The sequence below is a fragment of the Pelophylax lessonae genome, assembly GCF_965119305.1.
Source record: "Pelophylax lessonae genome assembly, chromosome: 4".
NCBI lineage: Eukaryota > Metazoa > Chordata > Amphibia > Anura > Ranidae > Pelophylax > Pelophylax lessonae.
Genome location: NC_138771.1, coordinates 576,340,631 through 576,364,669, shown reverse-complemented (window position 1 = coordinate 576,364,669; position 24,039 = coordinate 576,340,631). Strand labels below are relative to the sequence as shown.

Sequence of the window (24,039 nt, the reverse complement as noted above, 5' to 3'; positions counted from 1 at the left end):
CCTAATAGACATATGTACTATAATGAAGCTTGAAAGAACAGTCAGTCAATCTACTGTGGTTGTAAACCTCAAGACGTGAAATATGAACAAAGCATATTCCTCTAGTGTGTACTTGTATCAATCCAGAGCATCAAGTGTAAATTCTGTCTGCTGCCGCGTTCCTCTGCTATCTGCATGAATTACGTCTGACAAGTTTTCCTGACATCAAGAGAAAAAAGGCAATGGGCCGGTATCTTCAGCACACAACCTGTGATTGATAGCCTCAGCTCTGTTCCTGTGTGCAGGAGTGTGTGCGCTGTGTGAAGGGAGGCAACGCATGAAGGTAAAAACCTTTGTGTGCAGCAATCCCCCAAGCCTCCCAAATACTTACCTGAGCCCCATCGCGATCCAGTGAGTGTCAATTACAGAGAGAGAGAGAGAGACTGAGTCGCAACTGTGTGTGTGAATGGACACGCAGAGCTGTGGCTTGGGAGCGAGCCTGCTTGTGTCCCCAAAGCAAGCTTCTTGCTCTGAGAGCACTCGGCAGGAGGGAGGGACCAGGAGCACTGGCAGGGGACCCCAGAAGAGGATGATCGGGGCTGCTCTGTACACAATCATTGCTCAGAGCAGAAAGTAGAACATGTGTTATTTTTTTTAAATTGCCTCTTATATCACTTTAATCTATACTGTGTACCAGTGAAAGTAATAAGAGACATGAATACTGACATGTATAAACCCTGTACTGATTTGTATGTGTGCTGCACTGTATTTCCTAATATGTAAACAAATAATGCATTCTGTATGCAGGCAAACTTATCGGCTGACCAACTAACCGATTATCAAAATAGTTGACAACAATTTTCATAATCGATTATGTCGATTCATTGTTTCTTCAGCCCTAGAACGGATGTTGAGAAGAGAAAATTGCAGATAAAACAGGTACAACTTGTGTAGCAAGTCACTTCACTGGGTATAGGCAAGGGTTTACCACTATATTAAATTTAGTAGGCCACAAAAATACATATTATGAGGAAAGGAAACATTATGAGGAATTATGTAGACTTCCATCGTGGAACCCCTCCTCAATATGCTAAGCGTCTATAGATTATTTTCTGACATGGTAGCCTGCAACAACATTGGAGCAAGTGAAGTAAAAAATCCTAATCTGCATGCTGGGGTCAATCACCATGAAGGACAGACTACTAGCATCTTCAAAACAGGAGAAGTTACCAATGTTGGCCCACTTGTTTTCAGAAAATGTTTCCAATTTTCATAAGCTTTGGAACAAAGTGGTAACGCAAAGTGTAAAGATTGAGAGACAAGACAATATTACTGCCATGACGTTTCCCCTCAAAAGGGTGGCCTATAATCACTTCCTGAGGAGGAAAGAAAATTCACAAAAGACTCCACTCCAATGAAAGAAAAAAAAAAAAAATGGGATTTTGGCTTACCGTAAAATCAATTTCTCTGATCTTCATTAATGGACACAGCTTCGGATCTTCATAGCCGTTGGGTTATTCTGCCCCCTACAGGAGTAGGGCACGAGGCAGAAAAAAAAAAAGTTAGCAGACAACTGTTCACGAGGCCTATCCGTGAGCACAAAGAGAGTCTGACTTCCTGAAAGACTCTGTAGCTGCCAGGTACACCCTAATTGCCCGGACCACATCCAAGGCATGAAAGGCAAATTCCTTCGGATGTTTAGGCCTGGTACACAGAGAAGGCAACACAAGGTCTTCATTCAAATTAAAATCAGAGATGACCTTTGGAAGGAACGAACAAAGGAACAGGGGCGATGAACCACCTTATCTCTGTGAATCACCAGGTAAGGTGTACAACAGGATAACGCCGCCAGTTCCAACACCCTGCACACAGAGGTGATAACCACCAAAAAGACCACCCGCTGGGAGAGCGTAAGCAGGGGAATCTCTCGAAGATTCTCAAAGGGGGGATTCTGGAGGATCGAAAGCACCGAATGGAGGTCCCAGGGTGGCAACGGAGCCCGCACTGGAGGAACAAAATGTCGGACACCTTGAAGAAAGGTACGCACCAGGGAGTGAGTGGCCAAAGGTCGTTGGAAGAAGACCGCCAAACACCTGGCCCTTGATGGTACTCAAGGCCAATTTCTGTTCAACCACCCGTTGAAGGAAGGTCAAAATCCGAGCCACCGAGAAGGAGCGAGGATGAACCCCAAGAGACTCACAACACGCAATGTACATCTTCCACGTATGATTGTAGATCCTCCTAGAAGTAGATTTCCTAGCTTTTAACAGTGTAGGAATCACCGAGTCCGATAAACCTCTATTCTTCAACACCTGGCGTTCAACAGCCAAGCCGTCAAAGCCAGTGACTGTAAAGCAGGACGGAAGATCGGTCCTTGGGACAGCAGATCCTCCCTGAGAGGAAGCTTCAGAGGAACGTCAGCAACCAGCTGCACCAGATCGGCGTACAAAGCCCGGTGAGGCCAGTATGGAACCACTAAGATGACCAAATCCCTTCTGCCTCAATCCTGCATAGAAGTCTTGGCAGAAGCTTGAAAGGAGGGAAGGCATCACAGATAAACTGCAGCCCTTGGACCAGCTGATCTGCCTTCTCAGCAAAGGCAGGGGGAGCGGTTCTTCATCCAGGTCACAGTGTAAAAACTTAGCCCACTCAGCCAGAGTTTGCGACACCGGAGCAATGGTGAATACCAACCTCAGTGTTGAAACAACCAGAGAGTACATATTGCAGGCCACAGCCTCCGCCTCCCGGTCAGCCGGATTCCTAAAGGCCCGGGGACTCTTCAACCGGAATAACGGTTGCCTTGTTCAATCTGGAAACCGGAGGGTCCACCACCGGTGGAAGAGCCCACTTGTTAAGATGGAACTTCTCATAGGGGTAAGGCCTAGTTAAAGCGGAGTTCCAGCCTGGATTTTTTTTTAATACCCCCGGGACAGTCAGGGCTAGTGCATTCCACAATGGCTAGCCTCTGATCTGTCCCGGGTTGCACTTACCTGTTAGGACAAATACTTACCTTGCAAACGTCTTGTCCAGCGCTGCCATCTCAGATGTGGGCAGCTTGAAGCCAGCGAGATCCCCTTCGGCGTCTTCTTCCGCCTTCTTTGGTCCCACGATGCTCTGCGCCGGCCCCGACGTCACTTCCGGGTCGCGCGCGTCATCCCTCTACAGCTTCTGGGCATGCCCAGAAGCTGTTTAGAAGGGGATGACGCGCGCGACCCGGAACGGACGTCGGGGCCGGTGCAGGCGCAATGATTCCTGGGAGCTATGACGTTCAGCTCCCAGGAATCATTGCAGAGCCAGGAAGTGACGACGGGCCGCGGCCGAGGAAGGAGGAAGAAGGAAGTAAGGCAAGTATTTTTTCTTCGCTACGAGGTAAGTAAAAAAAAAAAAAAAAATATGCGATTATCCATTTCTTTTTCAGGTGACCCGGAGCGAGAAGATGGAGGTAAGTATAAAAATAGGGTGGAACTCCACTTTAAGCGCTTAGGAACCCCACGGGGACACTTTGGTTGTCCCCACTCTTTAGCGACAATTCTGTCAAAATAGGCGGGGCAGGAAACACATTTGCCGCTCTGGGTGGCTTGTGAGTGCCAAAGGGTACCTGCGCCTGTCGCTTTCGTGTGCGGTTGTAGACACAGAGAAAACATCCTCACTACAAGAGGATTTCGAGCGCGTGGTTGGAGACCCAGCAGGGGCCAAGTCAGATTCAGGATCTGATGAGACGGATGAGGCAGGGGAAGCCAGGGGGGCGCTTTTTGCTGGCCCGTCGCCCGAAGACCACCTCCACCCAGGACACAAAGGAGAGCCCCGTAGCCTCAAAGAGGGCATCAGGTGGGGAGATGTGCTCCAAAAGACTCCATGAGTCACCAGGGGGACCCCCACAAAAGGTGTAAAACACTGCAAGGGACAACCCCCATCGCACTGGCAGCACCACCCAGTCGCCAGGCACAAGCACCAAGCGAGAGGGAGAGAACCCCATCACACTCACCACTAGGGGTGTTGAAAATGATTGGCACATGGATGCATCGCGATGCAGCCTAATAGGATTCTGCATCGATGCAGAATCCAGTTCATTTGCGATTGCACACGGCATCATCCTGGCTCCTCACCCTCCCCCTCTACTGAAGTGTCATTGCTGGAATGACAAGCGCCTGGCGCTGTATCCCCCTCAATAGATTAGGTAGCCTCAGGAGGTGGGCGCTGCAGCAAGTCAGCGTGCCGTCCCCACCCACGCTCTCCCCCTTCCTTGGGATTTGTAGCTCTGTCACCTCCCCGATTGGCGGGTGCGGTGCCGCTCGGCGCTGACACACACATCACTGCAGCTATCATCACATCCCTGGGATGAAACAGAGTCTGCTTCAGGAAATGAGCTGCAAGGGGAGGAGTGCCTAGAAGGTGAGAGACGAGCCTGTCATGGTTAATGTGAGGGGTGTGTGTATAGCCACCGTTGCTGTATCTCCAGTCTGTGTGTACTGTGTGCCTATCACATTGGGCCTTTTTTTCTGTCTAGTTCTTCCTGAGATTCCCCTATAAACTTTCCCACCTGGAAACATCCACTTATCTGCAAGTATTATACTTGCAGATAAAATGCCTTCCTTTATTTATTTATTTTTTTTCAGAATGCCTTCCTTTATTTATTTATTTTTTTTCAGTGATTTTGATCTACATTCTATCAATGTTGCTGCCAAAAAAACTCCAATGATTTGTTAAAGTGATACTAAAAGGGTATTATTTTTTTTCTGTAAAATGAAAGATATACTTACCTGCTGACCGTCTCCTGCATCAAGTCTGCAGTCTCTGACCATCTCCTGCATCAAGTCTGCAGTCTCTGACCGTCTCCTGCATCAAGTCTGCAGTCTCTGACCGTCTCCTGCATCAAGTCTGCAGTCCCTGACCGTCTCCTGCATCAAGTCTGCAGTCCCTGACCGTCTCCTGCATCAAGTCTGCAGTCTCTGACCGTCTCCTGCATCAAGTCTGCAGTCTCTGACCGTCTCCTGCATCATGTTTCTGCAGTCTCTGACCGTCTCCTGCATCATGTTTCTGCAGTCTCTGACCGTCTCCTGCATCATGTTTCTGCAGTCTCTGACCGTCTCCTGCATCATGTTTCTGCAGTCTCTGACCGTCTCCTGCATCATGTTTCTGCAGTCTCTGACCGTCTCCTGCATCATGTTTCTGCAGTCTCTGACCGTCTCCTGCATCATGTTTCTGCAGTCTCTGACCGTCTCCTGCATCATGTTTCTGCAGTCTCTGACCGTCTCCTGCATCAAGAATGCAGTCTCTGACCGTCACCTGCATCAAGAATGCAGTCTCTGACCGTCACCTGCATCAAGAATGCAGTCTCTGACCGTCACCTGCATCAAGAATGCAGTCTCTGACCGTCACCTGCATCAAGAATGCAGTCTCTGACCGTCACCTGCATCAAGAATGCAGTCTCTGACCGTCACCTGCATCAAGAATGCAGTCTCTGACCGTCTCCTGCATCAAGAATGCAGTCTCTGACCGTCTCCTGCATCAAGAATGCAGTCTCTGACCGTCTCCTGCATCAAGAATGCAGTCTCTGACAGTCTACTGCATCATGTTTCTGCATTCTCTGACCGTCTCCTCCATCATGTTTCAGCAGTCTCTGACCGTCCCCTGCATCAAGAATGCAGTCTCTGACCGTCTCCTGCATCAAGAATGCAGTTTCTGACCGTCTGATGCATAAAGTCTGCAGTCTCTGACCGTCTCTTGTATCGTGTCTGCAGTCTCTGACCGTCTCTTGTATCGTGTCTGCAGTCTTTAAATAAATGAATGAAACTGGGTGGATTTAACAGATAACGGTAACATACAAAGAGGTGTTTTTACTCACTGGTAAATTGAGCTTGATTGCATCCACAGGCTGCTGAAATGGCCAAGCAAACTGGTGCTTCCATAGCGTTTTGAGCAAAGTTTTGAGCAAGTACTGTAACTGGTTGGTCTGACGCTTGGGTTGGTTTGACCTTGTTGTTTCAGGAGGAGGAGGGTTAGCCGAGGGTATCGAAGGCTGTGGTTGAGGGGGGGCAGGCTGTGGGGCCCCAGACATTGGAGCCCCTTCCACTCCGTCGCCCATTCCAGATGTGGCCCTTAGACGTTTACCAAGCCCAGTCTCGGATGACATGCTAGAGCTCCCATCGCATGTAGGGCCAGGCGACCTATTGGGGAGGAGAAAAAAAAAAAAACATTTTAATATACAGTAATTCTTTTTTTGACACTTAAACCTTTCCCAACAGCGGTAGGTACTAAAAAAAAATAAAAAATGTAAAGTACCAAATACCCAGCACAACATGCATTATACACATGTATATAGTGGTTTTGTTAACCCCAATTCCAAAAGAGTTGGGACGCTGTGCAAAATCTACACAAACAGAATTCAATGTAAAAGTCTAAATATTATATATATATTTTACTCACAATAGGCAATAGAATATACATCCAATCAGCAGCACATGTACAGCTCAGTTTCCATCCTTTCACAGTGCCCCTGTACTAGGGTGAATGAACTTCTAAACATGCACAAAAATTTAGCTAATCTGTGCTGGCCAATCAAGATGGCCGAAGGCCGGCACCCAGTAGAAGCCCAGGAGATAATGCCAGCAAGCATTGAACTGTTGAAGCAGAGGTAAATAGTGCAGACTTTTGATTCACTTTAACAGCTGCTTTGCAGGTACCAGCAGATATCTCTAAAAATCCCAATTTACCAGCCTGCCAGGTACGCCCTGCTTAAAAATACACTAAAACTGCTCCCATTCTCACTAGTTCTTAGATGTGATGTATGCATTTGTCTTTTATCTCCACCCGGTAATCTATTCTGTTTAAAATAGAGAATTTCACACACACGCACACATTATATATATATATATATATATATATATACACATACACACACACATATATACATATATACATCTATCTATATCTCAATGCCTCTTTCTATAAAACCACAATTATCTCTGTTCTCTCAGCTGCATAGGGGGCTTAGAGAGTTAGGGGTGGAGAAGCAGCAGTACACTGATCTTCCAAGTGGAAGGCTGTGCAGGAGTTTTCAGCATAGGGCTTCATGTACAGTGCCTTGAAAAAGTATTCATACCCCTTGACATTTTCCACCATTTATCATGTTACAACCAATTATTGGGATTGTATGTGATAGACCAACACAAAGTGGCACATATTTGTGAAGTAGAAGGAAAATGATTTTTAATTTTTTTTTACAATTAAAAAAAAAAGTGGGGTGTGCATTTGTATTCAGCCCCCCTGAGTCAAATACCTTGTAGACCCACCTTTCGCTGCAATTACAGCTGCAAGTCTTGTTGGGTATGTATCTACCAGCTTTGCACATCTAGATTCTAGTTACATTTTTGCCCATTGTTCTTTGCAAAATCGCTTGAGCCGTCAGTTTGGATGGAGAGCGTCTTAACAGCAATTTTCAAGTCTTGCCACAGATTCTCAATTGGATTTAGGTCTGGACTTAGACTAGGTCAATCAAACACATGAATATGCTTTGATCTTAACCATTCCATTGTAGCTCTGGCTGTATGTTTAGGGTCGTTGTCCTGCTGGAAGGTGAACCTCCGCCCCAGTCTTTTGCAGACTAACAGGTTTTCTTCTAAGACTGCCCTGCATTTGGCTCCATCCATCTTCCCATCAACTCTGACCAGATTCCCTGTCCCTGCTGAAGAAAAGAATCCCCACAACATGATGATTCCACCACCATGTGTCACGGTGGGATAGTGTGTTCGGGGTGATGTGCAGTGTTCAGTTTTCCACCACACATAGCGTTTTACTTTTAGGCCAAAAAGTTACATTTTGGTCTCATCTGAGCAGAGCACCTTCTTCCACATTTGCCCTGTCCCCCACATGGATTCTCGCAAACTGGACTTCTTTCAACAATGGCTTTCTTGCCACTCTTCCATAAAGGCCAGATTTGTGGAGTGCATGACCAATAGTTGTCCTGTGAACAGATTCTCCCACCTGAGCTGCGGATCCCTGCAGCTCCTCCAGAGTTACCATGGGCCTCTTGGCTGCTTCTTTGATAAATGCTCTCCTTGCAAAGTCTGTCAGTTTGGGATGACGGCGAGGTCTTGGTAGGTTAGCAGTAGTGCCATACTCTTTCCATTTTCAGGTGATGGATTGAACAGTGCTCCGTAAGATGTTCAAAGCTTGGGATATTTTTTTTTTCAACCTAACCCTGCTTTAAACTTCTCCACAACTTTATCTGTCTGGTGTGTTCCTTGGCCTTCAGGATGCTGTTTGTTCACTAAGGTTCTCTAACAAACCTCTGAGGGCTTCACAGAACAGCTGTATTTATATGGTTTAAATTACACACAGGTGGGCTCTATTTACTAATTAAGCAAATTCTGAAGGCAATTGGTTCCACTGGATTTTAGTTAGAGGTTCAGAGCAAAAGGGGTCTGAATACAAATGCATGCCACACTTAGAGATTTGTAAAACATTTAGAAACACCTTTATCATTTTTCTTCTACTTCACAATTATGTGCCACTTTGTTTTGGTCTATCACATAAAATCCCAATAAAATACATTTACATTTTTGGTTGCAACATGACAAAAGATGGAAAATTTCAAGGGGTTTGAATACTTTTTCAAGGCACTGTACACTAGCAGCTCCTAAACTTGAGTGGCTTTTTTTTTTGCCAAAGCACCTACATTAAACTGCATAAAAAGCCTGCGTGTAAATGTACACATAGGCTTTTAGCAAAGTTTAGGAGCTCCTGTGTTTAGGTGAGCTTCAACCTCCCTTTCCTTAATGCAGAAGAACCCCATTCAGGAAAGGAATGTTTTGACCGCCAGCCATTGGAAAACACAAAACACGGCAAAAATGTGCAGCCGCTTTTGCGTTATCCTGTAGCCAATGTACTCCAGTGTACATGAGCACAAGCTTGATCAATGAAGCACAGGAAAGCTGAGCTCCCAGCCAGAAAACAGGCCACGCTGAGATGGATTAGCGCTCATGCCTAGCATGGCCAGTTCGAAGGTGAATGCAAACATGCACACAGGATTTGCAGGTGACTGTAAACAGATTGCACCACACATTGGGTATCACCATGAAAGTCAGAGCGAAATCAATAGTTTTTGGTCAACTCTAAATCTTTAACCTGTAAAAGGCTTATATATCTTTGCTTTTGGACAATTTTAGGTCAGGGCTTGACAAATTTTCCTGAAATCTAGGAGCCAGCTAAAAAAGTTAGGAGCCAGTTTTTTTTTAAACAAACAACCAAGCTTTATTTCCAAAAAATAACGTACTAAATTTACACAAAGACGACTAGAACCCCACTCTCCTCTATAGCACAATCGGATGGAAACAGACTGTGTGTTTCCATCCGATGCCATCTGATCCGATCCACGGGATGGATAGAAAATAGAACCACCATCCGTCTGTTTTTGGCAGACAGGATCAGATGGGGGCAGATTACCGCTCCATGGAGGAGAATGAAGGGTCCGATCAGGTCTGCCTGAAAAACTGACAGGCGGACCTGATCAGACAGCCCGTGTGAAAGGGGCCTTCAGCTGTGGCATGGCGATGAGGAAAAAAAAATAATTATATTATATAATATAATTTTTTTTTATAATAATTGAAAAAAAAAAATAGAATACATTTTTTTTAGAATTGAAAAAAGAAAATTTTTTTTAATAAAAAAAAAAAAAAAAAAAAAAGAAAAGTTATTGTTTTTTTTTAATAATTTAAAAAAATAAATGAATAATAATTAATTATAATAACCACCACACTCCCTGTCCACTTACCTTTTAAGCAAAGGTAAGTGGACAGGGAGATCAAGCCTGCAAAAACTTCCATCTCATCTCCTCTTGGGGAAGGAGATGGACAGGCAGGGGAAACAGCCATTAGTTTACTGCTTGTCTAACTCCCGGCCACCACAAGAGGGCACCAGTTCCCTGTTTTCTCACTGAAGAAGGCCGAAAAGCCGCAGCCTCAATTTTCAGACGGCGCGGAAGTCTGTGCACTCGATGAGTGGTTGGGGGGGGGGGGGGCGCAAAAGGGATCGGACACCTCTTGGAGTGCACCCCAGGTCGCTAATTCTAGTCGCCAATGCGACCTGGCGCCCGGGGTTTGTCGAGCCCCGTTTTAGGTACTGCAGTTTTTGCCATCACAAGTCTTGTTTGGTATTCATTTACCCTACTCTACCCAAGATTTCATATTTGACCAAAAACTGGGTATTAATTTTAGAGTATTTTTTGCTGAAATTATAGATCTGATAAACATTTGCACAAATACTGTGCGACAAACTGCAACTGCCAACATTTTATTCTACAGAGTCCCATCTTGAGATTGAGCATTCCCCACTCTGCTTCTGAGTCTGTGGTAAGGAAGAAGATTTTTTCCATGTACGATGAGCCTCCTCCCATGTACAATCATTTTGGACACAGGTGAACTATGGTACTTCAACTGAAACTGCTTTACTACCCAAGCTCCAATGTCCCAAGGCATGTCTTTTGGGGCTTATAGAGGGTCTCCCAATTCCTTTGCACAAGAAATTGAGAGCATTATTTTTAATGCATAAAAACGATCCTTCCCAGCTGGAATCAACATAGACTGAAAACGGTAAAGGCTCGTACACACTTATCGGTCGAAATATCGTCGATTTTTCTAGCTCTTGCTCAGCGGTCATAACAGTTTAGTTGACAGTGCATAATGTTACATGAAATTTCTCGTCCGATTTCTTTATTTTCTTGGGACGTTTGATCGTAGAGTGTGATGTAAGTTTGTATACGTGTGACCCCGAGCCCAAGGTGATCATGCGTGGTCTTACGTATCCGATTTTTTGCAGATGTATTGCATACACATTAAAACGAAAGTTGGACGTGCCGAGGACGGACGATGAAAATTTTGGAGTTTGTCCCTGTTTTTTTTCTTTGAAAATATCGGAATCAGCTGCCTAAAGTTGTGTACACACTAGCCAAAAATCGTACGATCTTTCCTCGGACGTAAATTTTCGGCCGATTTTCTTATAGTGTGTACCCCACTTAAGAACTGATAGACTTCCACTATGGCTTTATCTTTTCTGATTTGATGTGGTTGTATCTAGTTCCATTCTTCAAGCACCATGGTTACACATACTGTAAAATACCATAATGCAGGGATGTTGATGTCCGGGCTGCACAGCAGGAGGTGGGCAGCGACCGCGGTCCAGACTGGGCTATCAAAGACCCTGCTCGTCGCTCACCCCCTGCTATGCAGCCATGCCAGTGTGTCCTCTCCCGGCTCCTCCACCCGCCCAATGATGCAATTCGATCAGCAGGGCAGAGGGAGCAGCAGATCGTAATAGAGAGCTCCTCCCACCCCGTCCTGCTGACAGGATTGCATCATTGGCCAGGCAGGCGGAGAAGCTGGGTTAGGACACACAAGCATGATCATACAGCAAGATGTAGGCGATGACCGCTGTCTGTGATAGCCATGCCAAGCCTGCAGTCACCGCTCACCTCCTGCTGTGCGGCTAGGTCACCAAAAGACTGAAAACTCTGCCCTGCCAAAAAGGTAGGAGTCCTGTGCAGGAGAGGCAGAGAATGGAATAAGGAAGTGTGCCGCTTGAGAGAAAAGACTGCAGATAGAGGAGGCTGTGACTGCTAGGGGCACAGTAATAAAGGAGTCTGCACTGTAATCATCACAGTGTGGCTTTCCAGTGCAGTCCCCTTTATATCACAGTGCCTCCTTTATAGTGCATTCCCTTTGTATCACAGACCCGCAGTCCCACATTGTCCTCAGTGCCCCTTTACATCACAGCCCTGTTACAATAATGTAGAGGGGCACTGTGATGTAAAGGGGCACTGTAATGTGAAAGGGAAGTGAGGGCACTGGGACTACTTTAAAGGGGAACTGTGATGTAAAGGGGGACTGTGGACACAGATACAAAAAGGGGGCTGAGGACAGACTCCATGAATATCCGATCTCTCGACCCATCCACCAACAAGCCCCCCTTCCCCGATCCCTGGGAAATCAGGCTACCATGAAACCGGTCCCTGGTGCCAAAAAGGTTGGAGACCGCTGCTATAATGCATTTTAAATGAAGGACACAAGTCTGTATAGTGTTTAACAGTTTATTAGGAACAGAGGCTTTAATGGATTATCGCAATGCATATGTTCATTTAGGTTTTTTTACAAATCTAAAAAAGGAAAAAAAATAATTAAAAAAAAAAATAATAATCTGCAAAGCCCCCTTAACGCCTTAATTCACACATCAGCGTTTTGTAGATTAAAGCTCAAAGCTCTAAAAACGCTGGAGAAAAAAAAAAAAAGAAAGAAATCCATCTCTATGGAGTTGGTTCACATCTCCACTACAAATCACCACAAGCCAAACGCCTGAAGCTCAAAAAAGTCTAGAGCTTTTTCTTTTTTCGCAGCTCGAATCTGGCAGATTGGGGAGTTTTTTTAAGTTCCATAGAAATGCTTGATTCTAACGTTTTTAGTGTTTCGCGGCACGCTTTTTGAGCGTTTTCCTGTTTAAAAGCAAGAACATTTTAATAAATAATAAAAATAAAAACCCTAACCCTAAGAGTGGAACTTCACTCTCTCAATCAACAAGGACTATGTTTAATCATTATGCTGCTAGCCTTAATAAATAGAAAGGAAAGTATGTCATATTTATTTTTTTTTTTAAATGTTTATTCAGTTACTTCCTGTTTTCTTGCCTAGGCAAATTTCATACATCCCAGGAGTCTTCTGGAGGGGAGGAGGGGTTTTCTCAGCTAAGCACACTCTCCTGCTTGTATGCCTAAGTTAAGGGCAGATGGATTCCAGGAAGTAAATTCTACATGAATCATCTGCCCTTAATCAAGATTGCCACTGGCAGAAATGCTAGGGGGTGCGTTTTAAAGTGATTTATGAGTAAAATAAAGCACGGAGATATGGATAGACGGGGGAGTTTAGGTTGAATATTAAAAATGAATAAAAATAGCATTCTTGCTTTGTGGTGCTCAGATGCAGTTTAGTTCCACTTTAACCCCCACATTAAACCGAATATTAACCACTAACCTAAAAAAAATAATAAAAAAAAAAAAAAAAAAAAAAGAAATGAACCCCTAACCTTTAAACCCTGACCCTTAACACCTTCCAAAAAAAATGTAATTACGTAAAAGCAGATAAAAAGCTGAAAAACATAGTAAGCCAATGATATTTTTCTCTACTGGCCAATTAAAAAATGCCAAAGCTCAAAAACGCTTTTAAAAAACGCTGTAAACAAACACGCACAACACTTATAAAACACTTATAAAAGAAAAAAAAAAGCTGCCTGAAAAAAAAAACAAAAAAAAAAAAAAGCAACGCCCAGGTGTGAATACAGTCAAAACTCTTCATTTTGGATAAAGGAAGGGTCCTTTCACACGGGCGGTCCAATCAGATCCGCCTGTCACTTTTTTAGGGGGATCTGATCGGATCCTCCATGCATCCCTATGGGGCAGCGGATGTCAGCGGAGACATGGCATCCACATCCAATCCTGTCTGTGAAATCCGGACGGATGGAAACCCTATTTTTCATCCGTCCAGGGGATCAGATGAGAGCGGACAGACGGTCCGTTCTGATCGGATTCCCCATAGAGAGCAGCGGGGCTCTGACACCTCCCTCTCCGCACACAGTGCAGAGACGGAGCGGTCATCCGCCGGCTCAGCGGATCGATCCCCGCTGAGCAGAGCATGGTCCGCAACGGAATGCGGACCATGTGAAAGGACCCTAAGGAAGAGTTAAAATCGCTGTCAGATTATTTTTGCCATCTGGGTATCATTGGGGGAGATTTCCCTTCACTTCCTGTCCCATAGCCAACAAGTAGTAAGAGGAAATCTCTCCAAAAAGAATAATGGTAAACAGCATCAATAGAGAGGATGAATCTCCCTATTAGGGGCACAGACCGCAATAAAACCCTGACAGATGCTCTAATCTCTCCACTATGTCCAAAAAAGAAAAAAAAAAAAAAAAAAAAACACTTGTGCCTTTATTTATACTTTAAATTCACATATGCATAAGGCATTGTGGGCGACTCTTATTGGAGAGGGGGATGCAAGTGCAGGCTTGATAAAAGGGTAATTGCAATATAATCTACAGGGTTCCCAGGGCAGAGTGGCATTTCATAGGCATATGCAGAGTACCTTCTTTATGACCTGCACTTTGTTTCACTAGGCTATAGTTATGATATGTTTACTTTGACGGTGGACAAGAATGGTCAGAGTATGGTAATGCAGTTCATGGTCATCTAGGCAAGGAACAAACTGTTCAGTATGTGTTGTAATATTACATTGTATCACACATTTCTAGAAAACATATTACACTAAAGGCAGGGGTTGACAAATTTGCTTTGAATCTAGGAGCCAGCAAAAAAAGTAAGGCGCCAGTATTTTTTTTAACAAAGCTTACATATGGAACATATAACATGCTCCCGAAGGTGAACCTATCCTTTAACCCTTTCACAGTCAGACGTTTTTTGCCCACAGTAACAAATAATTTTAGGCCTGAAGATTACATAAAACTACATTTTCCATGATGCTCAACTACACTGCAGAGTGCAACAAAAAAAGAAAAAACGCACACATTAAAAGTAAATTTTAGGGGGCACAAAAACACAATAAATTACCCAATTCTATTGGTAAAATATAAAAGCCAAGGTCGCAGAGAGTAAATAGAGACTAGAGATGCACCGAAATTTTGGCGGCCGAAACATATGGGCCCAAAACTGTGTTATCGATTTTGCTGGTGGAGAAAAAAGGTGCCCATAATGGTGTGGCAAACGCATGCGATTTTACCACAATTTTACTGTGCTTATGGATTTTTTTCATAGGTCATGTGACTCAAAAACGCATCAGGTGCATTGAGGCGTTCTTGCTGCGTTTTCAGTGTACAGTAAAACCTTGGTTTGAGAGTAACTTGGTTTAAGAGCGCTTTGCAAGACAAGCAAAATTTTCAAATAAATTTTGACTTGATATACAAGCGATGTCTTGATATACAAGTAGCCTCAAGTCAGAGCTAAGTATAAAAGAGAAGAGAGGCGCCTCTAAGTGTAGCAATATGGTTAAATCTAATGAAGGTACAACATTTAGCAACTCACATGGTTGATGATTGGAATAGGCACATCTAAGGATGCAGGCATCAGGGGTAAAGCTGTCCACATAGACCATCCACCTCACCGCCATCTATGTCATCCCTTCCATGCTGCCCCTCGCTTTCAGATCGCTTTACTGCAGGGTGGTCTTCCCGGTCCGGATTACAGACTGGCAGCTGGCGGTGCAGAAGATGGTCTATGTGGACAGCTTTACCCCGGATGCCTGCATACTTAGATGTGCCTGTTTTATTAATCAACCATGTGAGTTGCTAAATGTTATACCTTCATTAAATGGAACCATATTGCTACACTTAGAGGCGCCTCTCTTCTCTTTAATACTCTGTAGCTCCTGCTGGATTTTGCTTCTAATCCCCTTATGGAAGCGGCTATTTGTGGATGGACATTTTATGCAACCTATCGCAATGCTATAATCTTTTTCTATGGACTATAAACTGAAGGACTTATGAATAAATGGTTGTGGAACGAATCATCTGAGTTTCCATTATTTCTTATGGGGAAATTTGCTTTGATATAAGAGTGCTTTGGATTACAAGCATGGTTCCGGAACAAATTATGCTCGCAATCCAAGGTTTTACTGTATTTTAAACTGGGAGGTGCATTTTTGTTGTGTTTTTTTTTAACCGACCAAAAATGCAGCAAGCAGGATTTTTAACACCACAACAGAAGCGCAACGGACCAGTGTGAAGACATACCTAGAATTTAACCACTTAAACCCTGCTCACATTGCTGCTACTGTGGCAATGTGGCACAATCCCTTCCAGCGACGTAGACCTACGTCGCTGGACTCCGCCCCTTGTGGGCGGCGCTCGCGCGCCGCCGGAGGCTCGCTCCCGCTGTGTTCAGTCACAGCGGGAGTCGGGCCAGGGGAGGAGCAGCGGCGATCGCTGCTGCTCTACCCAGATCGTCGGGGAATCGAGTGAGGAGATCCGCCCGCCTGTGTAAACAGAGCGGGCGGATCTCCATAGTGACAGGGACTGACAGATCAGAGTGTTCAGCATAGCTGGACATCCGATCTGTCCTTCTGTCACTCAGTCACCTCCCCCCCCACACGTCAGTAAGCACCAGGCATACATTAACCCCTCCCTCTCCAATAAAATTAACCCCTTCCCTGCCAGTGTCATTTTTACAGTAACAGTGCATATATATAGCACTGATTACTGCAGTAATGTCACTGGTACCCCCAAAAGTGTCAAAAATGTCAGTCAAGGGTCCGATCTGTCCGCCGCAATGTCGCAGTCCCGAAAAAAAAAAAAAAAAAAAAAAAAAAAAAAAAATCGCAGATCACCGCCATTACACGTTAAAAAAAAAAAAACACCAAAAATGACAGAAATCTTTCCCTTAGTTAGTAAACGCAATAACTTTTGCGCAAACCAATCAAAATACGCTTATTGCGATTTTTTTTACCAAACATAGGTAGCATAAAACAAATTGGCCAAAAATTTTAAAAAAATTTGATTTTTACATTTTTTGGGGGGAATTTCATATAAAAAAAATGTGAAAAATATTGTTATTTTTTCAAAATAAACGCTCTTTTTTTGTTTATAGCGCAAAAAGTAAAAATCGCACAGGTGATCAAATACCACCAAAAGAAAGCTCTGTTTGTGGGGAAAAAAAAGAAGTAAATTTCGCTTGGGTACGGCGTCGCACGACCTCGCAATTGTCAGTTAAATTCGCACAGCGTCGAATCGCAAAAAGTGGCCTGGACGGAAGACAGCAAAATCCTCTGGTGGTAAAGTGGTTAAAGAAATTCATTTTTTTGGAGCATTTTTTGCGCCAATAATGGCAGACAAATTCATATTCATTTAAATTCAGGATATTAGAAAGTCAAATACAGTTATATAAAAATATATTTATACACTGCTCAAAAAAAATAAAAAGGAACACTTTAAAAACACATCAGAATTTAAGGTTTAAAAATCTCATGCTGGATATCTATACTGATATGGACTGGGTAATGTGTTAGGAATGAAAGGATGCCACATCGTTTGATGGAAATGAAAATCATCAACCTACAGAGGGCTGAATTCAATGACACCCCGAAAATCAAAGTAAAAAAACGATGTAGCAGGCCAGTCCATTTTGCTGAAATTTCATTGCAGAAACTCAATAGTGACTACTGGTAGTCAGTAGTTCGTATGGCCCCCACATGCTTGTATGCATGCCTGACAATGTCAGGGCATGCTCCTAATGAAATGACGGATGGTGTCCTGGGGTATTTCCTCCCAGGGATCACTGAGCTCCTGAACAGCCTGAGGCGCAACCTGGCGACGTCAGATGGGCTGAAACAATGTCCCAGAAGTGTTCTATTGGAATAAGGTCAGGCGAGTGTGGGGGCCATTCATTGGTATCATTTCCTTCATCCTCCAGGAACTGGCTGCATACTCTCACCACATGAGGCCGGGCATTGTTGTGTACCAGGAGGAACCCATCACCCACTGCACCCTCGTAGGGTCGGACAATGGGTCCAAGGATTTCATCCCGATACCTAATGGCAGTCAGGGTGCCATTGTCTAGCCTGTAGAGGTCTGTGCGTCCCTCCATGGATATGTCTTCCCAGACCATCACTGACCCACCACCAAACCGGTCATGCTGAACAATGTTACAGGCAGCATAATGTTCTCCACGTCTTCTCCAGACCCTTTCACGTCTGTCACGTGCTCAGGGTGAACCATGGTGTCGGGCAGTGAGCACAGGGCCCACTAAAGGATATCAAGCCTTCAGGCCACCCTCATGAAGTCGGTTTCTGATTGTTTGGTCAGAGACATTCACACCAGCAGCCTGATGGAGGTCATTTTGTAGGACTCTGGAAGTGCTCATCCTGGTCCTCCTTGCACAATGAAGCAGATACCGGTCCTGCTGATGGGTTAATGACCTTCTTCGACCCTGCTTAGCTCTCCTAGAATCTAGTCCATGCTCTTGATACTGTGCTGGGAGACACAGAAAACATTGAGGCAATGGCACTTGATACCATTAGTGACACTGACCCTAGCCAAATGCAAGACTAGTTAAAAACAGTCAGAAAAGATCAACTTTCAGCAAAATGGATTAGCCTGCAGCATCATTTTTTTTACTTTGATTTTCAGGGTGTCTTTGAATTCAGCCCTCTGTAGGTTGATCATTTTCATTTCCATCATACGATGTGGCAACCTTTCCTTCCTAACACATTACCCAGTCCATATCAGTATAGAAATCCAGATCCGATTTTTTTTTTTTAAAGTGTTCCTTAAATTTTTTTGAGCAGTGTCATTTTCGGTACCAAAATATTCATTCGGTGCATCTCTGAAGGATACCCAACATGTCAAACCTTAAACATGTCAGTACCCTATATTTTGCGTAGGTGACAAGTTACAAGCTCCCCATAGGTCATCAGTTTAGCGTTACGAAGAAGGTCTGGGACTAAAATTATTGCTCCCATTCCAGCGAGGAGGCGATAAGCAACATGTACATCACAATCTATGTCTTCAGGCGTAAGCACCCCGACGTGTGCATTTACGGTTGTACGTGAGCAACTGTGGGCCTCAATTTTTTTTTTTTGGGAGGGGGGGGGGATTGTATGTGCTATAGTGTAACTTTAACTTTTTACAATAAGGCCCCTTTCCCACAGGCTTTCCAGCCAGGTCTGCCAGTCAGTTTTTCAGGCGGACCGGATTGGATGCTCCATGCAGCCCTATGGAGCAGCGGATGTTAGCAGAGACATCTCCCCTGACACCCGCTGCTATTCGATCCGATCAAGTCCCTGAAATCTGGACAGATGGAAACCCTATTTTCCATCCGTTTGAAGGATCGGATGAAAATGGACAGGCGGTTCCTTATCATTCAATCTCCCATAGAGGAGAGCAGGGCTCTGACAGCTACGTATCTGCACACAGAGCGGAGACGGAGCTGTCACCCACCTGCTCAGTGGGGATCGGCGGAACGATCCCCGCTGAGCAAAACAGACTCGGTTGGGCAGCACCGCCCGTGTGAAAAATATTTTACCCAACTCTTTTTTTTTCAATCACACAGGGCGCGCAGAGTGTGGGAAGCATTCGGGTGGCAGCCCAGGTGACAGGACAAAACTTCTTGTCGCCATAGTGAACTGGCACCTGGGGATTGTCAAGCCCTGCACTAAAGGGAAACTGCAGTCACACTTTGGATAGAGTGGGAAAGGGCTTAAATCTTAGGTTTTTTTTTTTTTTTTTTTTTTTTTTTTATTCTCGTGTCCCCTCATTTTTTGTCCAAGATTGGTCATTGGGACCGATCACACACGGTTAAATACTCTCTCTATACTGTATTTTTATTGCAAAGAATACCCCCCCCCCCCCCTTTATGGGCCGTGAAGACACAGGAAGTGAGAGGAAAACCCAGCAGAGGAAAACCCAGCAGAAACATAAGCAAAAAGATTCCGGCAGACTGCATCCTTTCCCCACCGCATAATAGAGCTGCACGATTAATCGTATGAAAATCGCGATCTCGATTCACCCCCCCTGACGATCTAAACCTGACATATGCTCGATTCTTTGCATAGCTGAGGGAGCAGAGAAAACAGCTGTGGAAAACTCCCAGCAACTATAAACAAAATGATTACATTGTATCTTTCCTCCCGCAAACGCCTATCAGCATTAAATCTCCCAGTAAGGCTCCTTTCACACGGCCGCTCCGTGTGTCCGCAAATCATCCAATCCGTTTGCGGATGATTTGCGGACATAATGTAAGTGAATGGCCCTGCGGATGTCAGCGGAATACCATCCGCTGACACCCGATTTTCCTCCTGTCAGTTCTGTTCCGTTTTTACGAACGGAACAGAACCCCATTTTTCCTTCCGTGTAAAAAACGGAAAGGAAGGAAAATCGGATGTCAGCGGTGTCATCCGCAGTGCCATATACTTACATTATGTCCGCATATCATCCGCAAACGGATGGGATGATATGCGGGCACACGGAGCGGATGACAGAAATGTCATCCGCTCCGTGGGAAAAAAAAAAAAAAGTCCCGCAGCGGACCTTTCACACGGAGCGGCCGTGTGAAAGGAGCCTAACTATAAACAAAATGATTACATTGTATCTTTTCCTTCCCTCTGCCAGGGAGAAAGGAAGTTTAACCTCTTCTGACACTTGTTGCTTGCAAGTTAAAATCATTTTTTTTTTTGCTAGAAAAGTACTTGGAACCCCCAAACATTTTAATATTTTTTTTTAACAGAGACCCTACAGAATAAAATGGCGATTGTTGTAATATTTTATGTCACACTGTATTTGCGCAGCAGTCTTTCAAACGCAATTAATAAACTTTAATGAATAAAAAAGAAACGTAACAGTAAAGTTATCCCAATTTTTTTTTGTTACACAGAGAATCGTGATCTTTATTCAAAGCTAAAAAATCGTGATTCTCATTTTGGCCAGAATCGTGCAGCTCTACCGCATAATTCTACCTGCTCCCAAAACATCTCCAATGGATTGCGGGACATTGAAAATCACGTTTCAGCACTACGTGCAGAAAATTCCATAATTTAAAATAAACGTAAACAAAACAATCGTCTCAGAGTTTACAGTAGTTAAAGCGGAAGTAAAGCTTCCTCTGTAACCTGTACCTATAGAAAAGCCTATGATAAAAGTACAAAGTAAACATTTTCTAAAAATGCACTGTTTGCAGGGACATCACTGGCGCATGCGCTCTGAAGGAAGGGCTGTCAGTGCCGTTCCTCCAGAGCCCTGTGCCGTGAAGTCATAGCGGCTCCGCCCAATCAGATGGCCAGAGGAAGCGACCCAGGAAGGAAGACAGGTTAACATGTCGGCCGTGTAATTGGTGTACGGGCGCTTCGTTCTAAGGCAAGTATATAATGAGCTAGTATGCTATGCTATACTAGCTCATTATGTCTGTCTTTCAGCTTTGCATTACTTTTTTTTTTTTTTTTTTTTTTTGGTGAAGTAAAAGAAAATCCCAAGTTTTGGGTTGTCCCCAGAAAAGTAAGAGGGGAACTCTTCCAATGGGGACACTGGTTCTGATGACCTGGGGGTCCTCAAGGAATTCTCTTAATTTGCAAAGATTTCCTCTCACTTCCTGTTTGGCTTTAGGTCAGGAAATCTCCGCAATGGGACAAAGATCGCTAAAATATATATATATATATATATATATATATATATATATATATATATATATATATATATATATATATATATATATATATATATATATATATATATATGACAGGGGTTATAACCCTCCCTGGCTTAATCTATCCAAAATGGGGAGAAAAAAAAAAAAAAGTTTTGCTTTTAGTTCTACTTTAATATGTAAAAAACTTTGCCAAAGCACTGACAACTGTTTGCCACAAGTTTTCCCTAATGGTAGCAATTGACAGCCCCAAGTCCATGCTTCTAAAGCAGAAAAGTTCACATCCAGGTTTTGCTGACGACATATTTATGTGTATAGAAGGCCCAACAACCATCACATCTGTGCACTAGAGTCACTAAACAGTGCTCAAAAGACATATTTTCACATTTTTAAAGTCTATTTAGGACTATAAGGGCTTGTTTACACCCTTGTTCACTCATGCCATCCTTCTCAAAAGTCACCCGTGGTGAATCGCTTTTCAAAGGGCATTTGACAGACAGCTGGGAGAGAAGTCATCTCTTCCCCACCTGTTTTAACTCTTTCGCTGCCAGAGCAGTTTTTGCATTTCTCCACACAGAAAAAATAGTTTAGGCCTGAAGATTACATTAAACCCCCAAACATTTTATATTTTCTGAAAGCGGACACCCTAAAGAATAATATAGTGGTAGTTCCAATTTTTTATGTCACTTGAGGCTACCGCAAAGTTCTAGGAAACCCAAAATCTCAGTTAAAAAAAAAAAAACACACTAAAAAGTAAATTTTAGGGCAAATGAACGCAATAAAATACCTACATTTTTGATAAAAAAAAAAAAAAAAAAAAAAAGACGAGCTTGCACCAAGTAAAGGGATACCCAACATGTCAAACCTTATAAATTTATGTGTGCCTGTGAAATGGCGACAAACTTCAGTACCCTAGATTTTCTATAGGCGACGCTTCAAAGGCCCCTTATAGGTCAGTTTAATGTTACAGAGGAGATCTTGTGCTAGAATTATCGCAACTGACGTTTTCATGTATAAGCACCCCTGATTTGTAGGTGACAATTTCATTTTAACCACTTATTTTCTCACACATGTTGTTTACAAGTTAAAATCAGCATGGTTTTGCTTGAAAATTACTTAGAACCCCCAAACATTATATATTTTTTAGCAAAGACTCTGAAGAATAAAACAGAGGTCATTGCAATATTTTTTGTCACAGTGGTCTTTTAAACACAATTTTTTTGGAAAAAATAAACTTCACTGAATAAAAAAAAAATTAGGCCCAATTGTTTTGTATATTGTGAAAGATGATGTCATGCCGAGTAAATAGATAGCTAACATGTTACAGTTTTAAATTGCTCATGCGTAAAATGGCGACAAACTACGGCACTTAAAAATCTCCATAGGTGAGGCTTTAAAAAATTTTAACGGTCACCAGTTTAGAGTTACAGAGGAGGTCTTTTTCTAGAATTATTGCTCCAGTGCGGACGATCGCGGCAATACCTCTCATGTGTAATCTGAACACGGTTTACATTTGCGGGCGCAACTTACTTATGTGTTCTCTTTGGTGCACAAGCTCACGGAGACGCTTTATATAAAAAAAAAAAAAAAAATTTCCCTATTTATTTTTATCACTGTTCCTTTAAAAAAAATAAAAATAAATTTGACTACTTTTATTGCTGTCACAAGGAACGTAAAACATCCCTTGTGACAGTAATAGGCAGTTACAGGTACTCTTTATGGAAGGATCTAGGGTCAAACCCCTACACTGCACTTGAAAGTATTCAAGACGCCAAAATCTGCATTTCTTTATTTTTTTTTTTTTTTTAAATACCGTGACTTTTTTTTTTTTTTAAAATCGGCGCCATTGGTAGCCGAGTAAAGTGGAAGCGACATCACTGGTTGGGGCGGGCGGGGGGGACGACTGCTGAGCCGCATCGGTTACCCGAAACAACGAATCGATTATGAAAATAGTTGTCAAATATTATCTTATATTAGTTGGTCAGCCGATTAGTTAGCCTGCATACAGAGTGCATTATTGGTTTACATATTAGGAAATACAGTGAAGCACATACAGCTCAGTACACCATCCACACATGTCAGTAAGTGCCTGAGAACTTGTGAATGTGTGAGGAGCAATGCCTCATGGGTCATGTAGTCCTGGGCAGGAAGTAAGTGGTTTCAAAGGCAGAAGTTTTTTACCTTGCTATAGGGGCACTCTATACTATACTGTGCAGCTTGCTATAGGGACACTCTGAAGGTAGGAGGAGCCAGAAGTGTTAGTAGGGGACCCCAGAAGAGAAGGATCTGGGCTGCTCTGTGCAAAACCATTACACAGAGCAGATAAGCAGTAGGTATGTTTGTTTAAAAAAAACATAATCACTATAAAAGACTGTAGGGAAGATCAGAATCTAAACCCAGGGAAGGTGGAGGCTGATACACTGGATGTAATATAAGTCATTACAGTTAAATTTAAAGTAAACTTTTACCAGTATTGTGCATTAGATTTAAAATGATCATATCCATTAATAATTCTCAGCTTTTAGTACTACTTTAATATAAAAGGGTTATATCTCCCTTCCAACCTTCATGTCTGACTCCTAGTTAAAAAGCCCATATATCCTACTTCTGGGTGTAATATAATATATATATATATATATATATATATATATATATATATATATATATATATATATATATATATATATATATATATATATATACATATATATATACATACATACACAGTATATTATAAAACTTTCACTGTTTCACAGTATAAATGAACCCCTTATAGTAGCGATTATCTGCTCTTTTTGTACTATAAAGTTGTAAAATGTTTTTGCCGCAATTGGCGTTTTTTTTAATCTGCTCAACAACAAATTTGCCAAAAAAAAAAA

The 24,039-nt window shown here is 43.2% G+C and overlaps 1 protein-coding gene across 4 annotated transcripts in view; it reads right to left on the bottom strand.

Annotated features, from left to right (window-relative positions):
• The window catches only part of BRD4 (bromodomain containing 4), a gene marked incomplete at its 5' end in the record, with an annotated part of 147,882 nt that overhangs the window by 75,955 nt on the left and 47,888 nt on the right, over positions 1-24,039 (bottom strand). For all 4 annotated transcript variants that reach the window (XR_014225194.1, XR_014225195.1, XR_014225196.1 and 1 more), the window contains one exon: positions 5,825-6,146. Coding sequence is in view for 1 of the 4 variants with exons in the window: in XM_082255235.1 (XP_082111361.1) it covers positions 5,825-6,146 (322 nt within the window). The remainder of the gene's footprint in view (positions 1-5,824; positions 6,147-24,039) is intronic.